At 35.8% G+C, this 12,708-nt stretch overlaps 1 protein-coding gene across 8 annotated transcripts in view; it reads right to left on the minus strand.

The window, feature by feature from the left end:
• The window catches only part of arhgef12b (Rho guanine nucleotide exchange factor (GEF) 12b), a 135,121-nt gene that overhangs the window by 37,760 nt on the left and 84,653 nt on the right, over positions 1–12,708 (minus strand). For all 8 annotated transcript variants that reach the window (XM_073951518.1, XM_073951517.1, XM_073951514.1 and 5 more), the window contains 11 exons: positions 12,521–12,646; positions 12,352–12,444; positions 10,395–10,505; positions 10,152–10,244; positions 10,016–10,058; positions 7,715–7,847; positions 7,080–7,217; positions 4,660–4,692; positions 2,113–2,227; positions 1,914–2,019; positions 541–732 (listed from right to left, as the gene is read on the minus strand). In XM_073951518.1, the coding sequence (XP_073807619.1) occupies positions 541–732; positions 1,914–2,019; positions 2,113–2,227; positions 4,660–4,692; positions 7,080–7,217; positions 7,715–7,847; positions 10,016–10,058; positions 10,152–10,244; positions 10,395–10,505; positions 12,352–12,444; positions 12,521–12,646 (1,183 nt within the window). The remainder of the gene's footprint in view (positions 1–540; positions 733–1,913; positions 2,020–2,112; positions 2,228–4,659; positions 4,693–7,079; positions 7,218–7,714; positions 7,848–10,015; positions 10,059–10,151; positions 10,245–10,394; positions 10,506–12,351; positions 12,445–12,520; positions 12,647–12,708) is intronic.

The raw sequence follows: 12,708 nt of genomic DNA on the forward strand, positions 1-12,708 counted from the left end.
GTGATTTGTTCCTGCTTACACGTACATGGGCCATATCCGATTTGTGCCACATGGGAGCAAAAAAATCGGAATTGAAACACTTGAACAGTGCAGTGTAAACGCGGCCTATGATAAATGAGATCTGACAGTGTAGCCTGGAAATCATGTTTGTGCAGTTTCTGACACGCTACAATTGTATAGGATTATTACAAATCTCATTATTAGTAGAACTCGTTAATGATTATCAATAGTCAGGTTTGAGAAGAGTTTTACAGTAGCAGAAATCAGTGAGCTAAGATTTAAACAATCAAACCAACTACTATACACATTTACAAAAAAAAAAAAAATATTTTAATAAACAAACATTTAATAATAATAATATTTATAAACAAGTCAGCACATCCATGTAGACTTATAGGATATTTTTTCTCATCTGATCCTTACATGCTTGCTAATAGTCAGCATATTGTGTACAAAGGCATAAATAAGATTTAAAGGAGGAAAACTTGAAAAAGTGGACCACAGACACTTGTGAGCAATGATTTGTGAAGCGTGTCTCACCAGTCTCAGTCTCTCGGCTGATGGCGTCTGTGCCCTGTCCTGCTGGAGCGCTGTAAGGCGGTGATGTGATCAGGGCATTGGTGCCATCTGAGCCCTCGCTGGACTGACTGCTCCGTACAGGAAGAGACGACCCGTCTGCCTGCTCTCCAGTTCCCAGAGGCAGCTGAGGCTTTGGCGTACGCTGCTTCGGCTCTAGAGTGTGACAAAAAAATAAAAATAAAATAAAAATGAGAGTCAGGGCTTGACAATATGGCTGATGGTCAGCTTGAAAGACTTTGTGAACTGTGGCTGATGGGATTGAAGGGTACATCTTAATATACAAATGAAGTCAGAATTATTAGCCCTCCTGAATTAATACACCCCTTTTATATTTTTACCCCAATTTCTGTTTAACGGAGAGAAGATTTTTTTAGAATAGTTTTAATAACTCATTTCTAATAACTGATTTATTTGATCTTTGACATGATGACAGTAAATAATATTTTACTGGATATTTTTTAAGATACTAGTATTCAACTTAAAGAGTCATTTAAAGTTGTAATTAGGTTAATCAGATCAAATTATGGTTATTAGGAAAATCACTGTATTGTAAAATCACTTGTTCTGTAGACCACTGAAAAAAATGCTTAAGGAGGCTAATAATATTGATCCTAAAATGGTTTAAAAATGTAAAAACTGCTTTTACTCTAGCCTAAATAAAACAAATGAGACTTTCACCAGAAGAAAAAAAATATTATAGGAAATACTGTGAAATTTTTTTTGCTACAATCATTTGGAAAAAAAAAACTTACAGGAGGGCTAATAAATTTGACTATGTTTTAGTAAAGGCTATGCAGGTTTTTTTATTTAGCTTATCTAATTTCCTGTCTAAATACCACTGGTAGATCTTATTTACTTGATTAAGTCTAATATTTTTTTTACATAAGCTAGCAGTTTCTAACGTTGTACTGACATTGAAATTCAACAATAATTTGACAGAGACAGATAGATTAAGATAACACAGATAATTATTGATATTATTAAGTCCAACGTGAATCTAGTGTTCCATAACATTGTGTTTGGTCTATGAGTGTATGACAGTTTAACTACAAAGATACATTTTTTGGTGGAATCCAGAGATTCTCATTCAGAGCCTATACCTCATAATTGAAAAAGTTTTAATTGAAATGAAAAAAAAAAGAGGAATAAATAAACATAATAAATGAGATCTGGCGTCACAAAATGAACTGCAACTCATTCATATTTTAGAATTCCCAGTTGTTCAAGATAAACTTGTAAATGTCTATTAATTGCAGAAGAAATGATAGAAAAAATATCTGCCTCGTCAAAAATGTTGGGAACAATTGGCGTAATGAAATGAATAATCAACTTACGTGATAAAGCGTCAATCTTGCTTGGTCGTCTCTGAGGAAAGACATTAGGAAATCGTGTTTTCTTCGCTTTCTCCTCAATTCCATCCTTCTCAGGCTTCATACTTTTCTGTATAGGGAGCAGAGAGACATTGGTTTGGTTTCTTTAGTCTAACTAATGTCCTTTAAAGACTAAGTGAGGATGTTTGCTTAGAGTTTGTACCTTTATTTTGTGGAATGGATTCATTAACTTGGGTTTGTGGTCCAGCCCTCGCAACTCCTTCACTTTCACACCGAGCTGTTTCATATACGATAGTATCACAAATTGCATGGTGCTACTGTGAGAAAGATGAAAATGAAAAATGTTTACATTCATGCTTATAGGCAACTAAGTAATAGTGAGAATTGGTGTATTACCAGATTACCAGTTCTAAGATTAATTGTAGTTATTAATCGAGTCATTCATAAATGTTGTGTAATAATTTTGCATAAATGAAAGTATTTTTAATCTCTAGAAAAGTAATGCCCAAACCTGTTCTTATAAAAAGCCAAAAACCAAACTTGATTGAGGGCTGTGGGCTGAAGTTAAATAGATCGAATCGTATTACATTAAATTTCCCATAGAAAATTTCCAAATTCATGTGTGAATATATATTTAAAAAATAGAAAACGTTGATTTGAAACATATTATTTAAAGGATCACAAGACACCAAAACACATTTTTTGAGACAAAATGTTGACAGTCAAACAATGCATCTGAAAAGTATTTATAGCGCATCACTTTTTCTAAATTATTTTATGTTATAGCCTTATTCCAAAATGGATTAAATTCATTTTTTTCCTCAAAATTCTACACACAATACCCCATAATTACAATGTGAAAAAAGATTTTTTGAAATTGTTGCAAATTTATTAAAAAATAAAAAACCTGAAAAATCACATGTAGATAAGTATTCACAGCCTTAGCTCAATACTTTGTTGATGCACCTTTGGCAGCAATTACAGCCTCATGTCTTATTGAATATGATGCCACAAGCTTGGCACAGCTGTCTTTGGGAATTTTTGCCCATTCCAGTACCACTCAAGCTCTATCAGGTTGGATGGGATATCACAGTGTACTACCATTTTCAGATCTCTCCAGAGATGTTCAATCAGATTTAGGTCTGGGCTCTGGCTGGACCACTTAAGGACATTCACCGAGTTGTTATGAAGTCACTCCATTGATATTTTGGCAGTGTGCTGTGGGTCACTGTCCTGCTTGAAGATGAACCGTCCTCTCAGTCTGAAGTCAAGAGCACTCTGAAGCAGGTTTTCATTCAGGATGTCTCTGTACATTGCTGCATTCATCTTTCCCTCTATGCTGTGTAGCCTTCCAGTTCCTGCTGCTGAAAAACATCCCCACAGCATGATGCTGCCACCACCATGATTTACCGTAGGGATGGTATTAATTGGTGATGTGCGGTGTCTGGTTTTCTACAAACGTAATGCCTGGCATTCACTCCAAAGAGTTAAATTTCAGTCTCATCAGACCAGAGAAATTTGTTTGCCTTTTGGTCAGATGCCTTTTGGTAAATTCCAGGTGGGGAGTGGCTTCCATCTGGCCAGTCTATCATACAGGCCCTTATTGGTGGATTGTTGCACAGATGGTTGTCCTTCTCTAAGGTTCTCCTCTCTTCACAGAAGAACACTGGAACTCAGACAGAGTGACCATTAGGTATTGATCACCTCCCTGACTAAGGCCTGACAAAGCTGCTGAAACATCTCATGAATGATCAGTGAAAACAATGTATCTGAGCTCAACGTAGAGCTTCATGGCAAAAGCTGTAAATAATTATGTACACGTAGTTTTTCAGTTGTTGTTTTTTTTGTTGTTTTTTTGCAGCAATTTCAAAAAATCTTTATTCACATTGACATTATGGGATATTGTGTGAAGAATTTTGAGGAAATAAAGGAATTTAATCCATTTTGGAATAAGGCTGTAGCATTAAAAAAATGTTGGAAAAATGGAAAAAGTGAAGCGCTATAAAAATTTTCTGGATGCACTGTATACCCAGACATTATTAATTCAGACAAAATAGACAAGCTCTTTTATCTTTTGATCCAATCCTGTTTCGGACTTAAACTGTGCTTAAAACAGACTACTTGTAGAAAACTTTACTTGTCATTTCCACCAGGGGGAGCAAGATCACAGTTCAGTCTATGCTGAAATCTTTTACAGTGTGCAGAAAATTATTCTGACAGCTAGGACCCCATCCGAAGAACTTACAAAGCTTTTCTCACAAACACTTACAAGCCAAACAGATGACTTGTACAATGTGTAACCGTAGTCAGTGCCAGAGCAGAAATAGCCCTCACAAGCTCCTGTCAGAGGCTTCATGAGGCTCCAGTCTTTTGCGCGCCATCTGGGCGGACACACAACGCCTCAGTCCCTGCTGCTGCCGCCCATATGGGCTCCTGACCGATCATATGCTGCTGCTACTACACACTACTCACAAGACTGCAACTAAAACCGGGAAGGAAAGTACAGCTGGTGCCATTTGTTTCTTTTCGTTCTGCATTTAAAGCTTAATGATAGTTTTCAGTACATAGGGATTTTCTTTTTCTGCTTTAAAAGACATTGAAAAACATTTGTATTTAATGAAATATTCACACTGTCACTATGACATAGGAATTAGTTTCAATACATAAGGCTGGACAGTGTTTCAGGGGTTAATCTGGGGTGATATAACATGTCGTTTATAGAGGGAGTGGACATGAGAATTCCCCTTACCACTTATCTTCCTCTGTGGCTTGTGACGTCAATCTGAAACGAAACACAAGTTGAAGTTTATTTAAGTGAGAAAGACAGACAACTTTAAGTGACATTTACTGCTCATCTGAATGGAGTAATCTGCAAATATTATTTGTCCATTATGGTTAAAATTTAAAAGATGTTTCTATAAGAAACAGTTGGTCATGCTTTAAGGTTCAATTATTGACTTTTAATATGACCTTTTCCTCAATAAATCTCTAATTTGCTGCTTATTAGTTGTTAGAAAAGTAGTATGTAAATGGCAAATATTTTACCCCTTTTTCAAGATTTAAGATAACAGGGTTTCTGCAGGTTTCACTAAGTTAAATGTAAGACTTTAAGACTGTTTTAAGACCATTATGAATAAAAATGTTTTAACTAATACAGGGCTAAACGCTTAGGATTTTTTTGGGAAATATCCCAGTTAGAAAAGATTTTCACTTGCCCTATCAAAAATGATTAAAATGTATTAACACAATTAAATAATTTAGCTTTTTCAATAGGAAAAAAAGAAAGAAATATATATATATATATATATATATATATATATATATATATATATATATATATATATATATATATATATATATATATATATATCCATTCACAAACCTTAAAACCCTTACCATGAATAGAACAAAACATAGCTGTCAATGACTTCATTCTACAATAAAAATTAAATTAAAAAAATTTACAGAAAATGAAGAACTGTTAAAAAAATATTTTAAATCTACAACAGAACATCAGTCGATTTAAGAATTTAATGCTTTAAATTTTGCTATTGAGATTTAAGTCATTTTAAGACCTCGCAGACACCCTGGATATGTCTTTTGTGTCTCCAGAATGTGTCTGCAAAATTTCAGCTCAAAACACAAATCAGATTATTTATTTTACCTTTCCGAATATTGGAAATTGTCTGCTCTGAACACACTGTGTTCATTATTTTTGTTGCCTGTGCCTTTAATGCTAGATCTCATCGCACACAGTTCCCACGTGCCTGATAGAGTATGCCTCATTTCCCCCTCTCAGCTGCATCAGATAAACAGCACAGTGACAGACATAAAGGAAGCAGATCCCACGTAACGTTTGCGGGAAATACTACAGTAAGAACTTTACCAATGATTATTTGATTAATTTGTTGTGGAGTTAATTCAAGCCTTTCAATGAGTCACACTCAATGTTGTTACACAGTTAACGCACACACAACAGATAAAAACACACAGTCTGCATGTTTAACTTTGTTTTTGCATGACAAATGTGACAGGAAACACGTTAATATCCACTACTGTATAGATATCCATTATGTTCATGTACAAAATAAACCTGATTTAATGTCTACAAACTGGGATTGAAGTGTTTTCTTTTATAATTGTACTGACATACAGCTGTGGTGACAAAAACAGTAAAATCGCTGTAATTTATTACAAACATGCACCGTTTTAAACTTGTAAAACTCATTTTTGATCACATTTGATGATGATCGATGATCACAGAGAGCTGAACGGATTATTAAGTTGCTTAAGTTGCCAGTTGCTTTGCACACGTCCTGTCTTGTTGATTTGATAACATGCATTACTATGGAGACATGTTATTACGCTGCTGTCAATCAATTCGGTGGGTGGGGAAACCGCACTCCTACATTACATTGCGGTGGGCCTCAAAATAGGAGAGATTTGGATCCTATTTTAATGTCAGGAAATAAAAAAGTGACTTATTGTCTTCATAACATCCCAATATGACACACAATACCTACACACAGTTCTGTCCAAACAGCTTACAAAAGATGATTTTCATCAGAGGCGCCGTTTAAGTTCAGATATAAGGTAGGATTAAGGATGTAAAATATGATTATGCAGAAATTGTCATTTATAATAACAGTCAATATGCTTAAGTTTACAGGAATGCTAATAGGCACCTACAGGTAGCTACTAGTGAGACTGTGTGTTACCTGGTTAGTTAAATATACATTTTAAAATATTAATATTATAATTAAAGTTTAATCCAAAATTTAAATCATATCAAAAGCTAAATATAAAAAGCGTCATATAAATCCTATTTATAAGTCAAACAGGAACACACGTTCTGTGTGTGTAAATAACTGACAAAATAGTGCAATACTTTTGCGTAAATAACAACAAAATTCTTCTGAAAGTCATTTAGTTTAGAAAATGAACTCTCTTTTTTCTCTTTATTTTACATGTTCTTCTTTTATCTTTACTTTATCTTTTATTTTAATAATCTGTTGGGAAAAACCTTGAACTTTTGAAATGAAGAGGATGAAGAACCGAGCCTTGAGGGACACCCTGAGTTAGAAGAGTACTTAAAGTGACAGATAAAGGACAAGTCTCACTATCTGCAAGAATATTTATAAACAAGCCAGCACAGGCATGTCCACTTACAGGACTTCTTCTATCTTAGAAAGGATGTGCTCTGCACAGGATCGCTCTTTTTCCAAAGCCACACGATCTCTCATTCTCTCTGTATCCAGACGGGCCAGTTCAGCTTCAGCCAATGTCAGACCCATACTGCGCTTGTGCCTGAAACATAAAAAAACACATGAGAAAACATACAGGAAAATTGAGATGCTCCAATCAGGATTTTTGCAAACGATTACCAATTTCCTGTCATGTTGAACTGCAACTTGCACTTGCAAGACCCTTACGCGAGTCACAAAAATAGACTTTATAAACAGGTCGCACCGCATCTGTATATATTTTATCTGTTGTGACGCGAGCGCATCGATCTCTCACACCCCCACGCATCATTTACATGCACATGTGTTGTGGCTGCTGTAGGCTATGTATAATATGTGGGAGCGCACATGCATCTTCAGCTTGTAAATTAGAAAAAAAAAACTTTTTGGTTCATGGAATCGGCCAGATTGTACCGATCGAGTCATGAAATGTGACTTTCGGCTGAACGATCGGAGCATCCCTACAGGAAAATGTTTCACTTTTACTGGTACATACAGTAGTAGAGAGTATACAGAGCCCTTAATCTAACAGTGTATGTGTATTAGATGAGTGCATGTCACCTAAAGTCTTCTAGGTTCTTCTGAACGTCAGTTAGAAGAGTGTCCTGCAGTTGTTGCACATATTGTCGGTGTACATCTTCAGACATTTGCTCCGGCCTCTTCCGCTCTGCATTGGTTGAGTGTGCGGTCCTCTCTATGGTCACACAAACATATGCATATGAAAAGTTACACTGATGCAACTGAAAAGAGATGATTGTCTTAAAATAAGTTACACGATACTTATATCAGCACCATACTTGCACTTGATTTACTAATTAGAGAATACCAATGCATTAAACAAAATAACAAAGGTCACAAATAATATCAGCTGATAACCAATATAGTACTGATGCATATTGTGTATGCTGGATTATGCTTCAGTCTTTTTAGGATTTATATTGCATTTATGATCGTATATGGCAATAGATAATTATAATTATTAGTGGTGTCATGAATTATATTTCACTCATACCAATTACTGTTTGCACTAATATCAATGATAATATAAATAACAATAAGAAAATAATCATCAGCCTATCTGTATCAGCCAAAGATTCAACACGAGCAGATCCTATACAAAAGTTTTTTATTAGATTCATGTCAGATTCACGACAGACATCCACATATCATCCGAAGTAGGGAATATTACTGGATCAACAGTCTTGTCTGGTGTGATGAAAACATTTTTACAGTGCATCCCGAAAGTATTCATAGCACTTCACTTTTTCCACATTTTATTATGTTACAACCTTATTTTAACATTGGATTAAATTGATTTAGTTCCTCAAAGTTCTACACACAGTACACCACAATGACAATGTGAAAAATGATTTTTTTAAATTGTAATAAAACTTAATAAAAATAAACAACCTGAAACATCACATGTACATAAGTATTCAAAGCCTTTGCTCAATACTTTGTTGATGCACCTTTGGCAGCAATTACAGCCTCATGTCTTTTCAAGCTCTAAAGCTCTATCAGGCTGGATGAGAAGTGACGGTGTACGGCCTTTTTCAGATCTCTCCAGAGATGTTCAATAGGATTAAGGCCTGGGCTTTAGCTGGGTCACTCAAGGACATATACCGAGTTGTTGTGAAGCCACTGCATTAATATTTTGGCAGTGTGCTTTGGGTCATTGTCCTGTTGGAACATGAACCGTCACCCCAGTTTGAGGTCAAGAGCACTCTGAAGCAAGTTTTCATTGAGGATGTCTCTGTACATTGCTGCATTCATCTTTCCTTCTATCCTGTCTAGCCTTTCAGTTCCTGCTGTTAAAAACATCCCCACAGCATGATGCTGCCACCACCATGCTTCACTGTAGAGATAGTATTAGCCTGGTTATGAGCCGTGTCTGGTTTTCTCCAAATGGAATGCCTGGAATTCACTCCAAAGAGTTAAATTTTAGTCTCATCAGACGAGAGAATTTTGTTTCTTATGGTCTGAGAGTCCTTCAGATGGATTTTGGTAAATTCCAGGCAAGGAATGCCTTCCGTCTGGCCATTCTATCATACAGGCCTGATTGGTGGATTGCTGCACAGATGGTTGTCCTTCTGTAAGGTTCTCCTCTCTCCACAGAAGAACGCTGGAGCTCAGACACAGTGACCATCGGATTATTGATTACCCTTCTCCCCCAATCACTCAGCTTAGATTGCCGGCCAGCTCTAGGAAGAGTCCTGGTGCTTCCAAACATCTTCCACCTACGGATGATGGAGGCCACTGTGCCCACTGGAGCAGCAGAATTTTTTCTGTAACCTTCCCCAGCTTCCTACAGACAATTCCTTTGCCTTTATGCTTGGTTTGAGCTTTGACAAGCACCATCAACCCTGGGACCTTATATAGACAGGTGTATGCCTTTTCAAGTCATGTCCAGTCAACTGAATTTACCACAGGTGAACTCCGATTAAGCTGCTGAAACATCTAAAACATTATAAGTGGAAACAGAATGTACCTGAGCTCAACTTAAAGCTTCATGGCAAAGGTTGTAAATACTTATGTACACATGATTTTTTAGTTTTTTTTATATTTAATACATTTGCAGAAATTTCAAAATCTTTCAAAATCTTTTTTTCACATTGTCATTATGGGGTATTGTGTGTAGAATTCTGAGAAAATTAATTATATTAATCAATTTTGCATTAAGACTGTAACATAAAATGTGAAAAAAGTGAAGTGCTATGAATACCTACCGGATGCATTGTAAGACTCAGTTTATGTTGAAAGTCAAGTTTTAGGATGACAAAACATCATTATAAAGCGTTCAATTCCATTATTAAACATCTTTTATTTAACTGACAGAAAAAGTCTTTAAAAGACTCAACTTACCCAGGTCAGCGATGATGGATTCAGGTACTGTTACTTTCAAATTCTGTACGAAAAAACAAAACAAAAACACAGCTGTTCAGAAACCACATCATCTATGACATTCAAAACAAGCTGATGCTGTCGTAAGTTCCCTCACAGCTGTTTTGTCTATGAAGAAGGTATCCATGAGGATTCGTCGTGTCTCTTTGGTGCTGGATTGTTTGTAAAGATCAGCGTAGAGGTAGCAGAGCTGCAGAGCGAGAAGAGACCGTTTAAGTGACTCATCTGATCCGAGACCAAACCATAAGCATGCAAGAGTGATTTGTGGAACATTTATAAACATTTCTGTTATATGCCTGGAAATTTCAGGTTTGTGAGTAAGAGGGGTGATGGATCTCACCAGCGGTGCAGGGTCAAACTGAGAGACTACGTGATGGATGAAAGCTGCCAGGTGAGCAGGTCGAGATTTCAGGAGGTCTATGCTCTGAAAACAGCTACACTGGCCATTCATCTGAAGACAGACAAAGTTATTTACAGTACAAGCACAAATTTGTGTATTATTATTGTTCTTCATGATGATGGATAGAGAGATCAGATCTCTAAAACACTATACAAATACTTTTACAAAAGTATCTAAATATCTTAATTTGCGTTCCAAAGATAAACAAAAATTTCGGAATTGGAATGACATGAGAGTAAGTAATTAATAACAGATGTTTCAATTTGTGTATATGTGTTTTTGGCAAAACCTTGGCGGATTTAATTTTTTTATTGTTAATCGGATGCTCCTGTATTTCTAACTCACATTTTTTTAAACATATATATCATATATATATATATATATATATATATATATATATATATATATATATGCCTATTTTAAACTTTACCAATAATGTTTTGTGCATTTTTATTTTATTTTTTTGAAGTATTGGTTCAGGCATAGTTCAACTATGTTAATTGTATTGATTCGGCATTGGTCACACCTCTCTGTAACAACAAACAGCCTACATCAAGTTCAAAACATTGATGTATGCAAACAGAACTCCCTCCTCTTCCTGGCTCTTATGATTATACATCCCCTCTAAAACAATGGATATACACAAAATCACTTTCAAAAATAAAAATTGCTTTCCAGAACATTTTTATTCACTGTTCCTGGCTGCCAGAATGATCGTCGGTGCTTTATTAGAGCCATTGTGTGTTCCAGATAAGATGTGGGAATGTTGTGATCTAATATTTGAAGAGTTTAGATGCAAAACCCTCTAAATATATTAGACCTCTTTTCTTGTAAATTAGCATTTTCTATCAGGCTCCTATAATTAGGTTCAGAAGTTTCATTTTTTATGTAATGATAAGGTTCTTAGCTAGTAAATAAAATAAATTTTTTTTTTTGAAATGTCACTTTAGACAATTTTTTGGTTTTTAACAAGTTAGATTTTCTTTTGCGTCAAAACCAGCTAAATCCACTTGTGCTGTTTTTGCAAAAACCTCTAAATCTACCTATCGGGACAAGACATTGTAATTAGTTGAAAATCACTAAAGATGCAAACACAATACACACACCACCTAAAATTAAAAATACATAAATCTTTCATGTAAGTGGTGGTTCATTCCACTGTGATAAACCAGGGAAAAAGCAGAAGGAAAATGAATGGATGTAAGTGCTTTAATCAATAAAATAAAATTTACATTATCTTAATCTTAATAATCTGTTGTCATTTCTGAAATTTGGGATTTAGATTTAATGCAAGTAGAACAATGTAAACATAGCAAATACTGTAAACTAAGCCTGTTAGAATCAAATAATGTGTAGTGTAAAAACATCAAGATATATCAATATCTGTGCAATGTCCTTTTATATGAAAAGCTAATCAGACGTTTGGGTATTATAAAGTAATACAAAAAAAGTATAGTTTTATACATTATATTTATCTTTTATTATTTTATTAATTATTTTGCATTTGTAAAGATTTTTGTGTATTGCTGTACACCCTGTGTATTAAGCAGTGTGCAAGCGAGGCACACAAATAACACGCTCTGCGCTGGACTTTAGACCAGCTTTGATCTGATCTATTGAACAGTTTATTTTAGATCCTCAAAATAGCAACGCGCCATAACACGCCTCCTCTTTTAGACCACAACAGCTATGGGCGCACATATGAGCGCAAATGCATTTGCTATTTAAACAGTGTGGTGCAAAGCATCAAAACTACTCTTGCGCCAAGCTGAAACTAGCAAACAACAATTGCATCGCGCCTTGTGCCGCATTACGCCGGGTGTATGATACAGTTCTTAAGAGTAGATCCTGCGGGGACAAAAAGCACACACTACAACCAAGCCAGTGTCACACTAACCTGTTCCTGCTCTTTGCCAAAGTCTTCATCCTCAGCACCGATGATATGTGCTACAGGACGAGAGCAAGGGCTCCCTACACTTGACTGAGAATCCTACATGAGAAATACACAATTTAAGCAGAGTGCAGAGAAACGACCCATTAAGTCAAGAAGTTTAAAGATGTCTCACTAGGTCAGGTGTGTCTTCTGCATCCGGCGAGGGACAGGAGTTGAGGCTGTCTCGAGGTGTGGTCTTTGGGCTGTGGCAGGGGGTCTCTCTTTGGCATGGGCTCTCTGGGAAAAGACAAGGAGTAACCTGCAGGGAGCAAAGGGCAGCAAATGTCAACTCAACAAAAGCAGCAGACATCTGCATTTTAA

This window comes from Danio rerio, chromosome 5, assembly GCF_049306965.1.
Source record: "Danio rerio strain Tuebingen ecotype United States chromosome 5, GRCz12tu, whole genome shotgun sequence".
Lineage (NCBI taxonomy): Eukaryota > Metazoa > Chordata > Actinopteri > Cypriniformes > Danionidae > Danio > Danio rerio.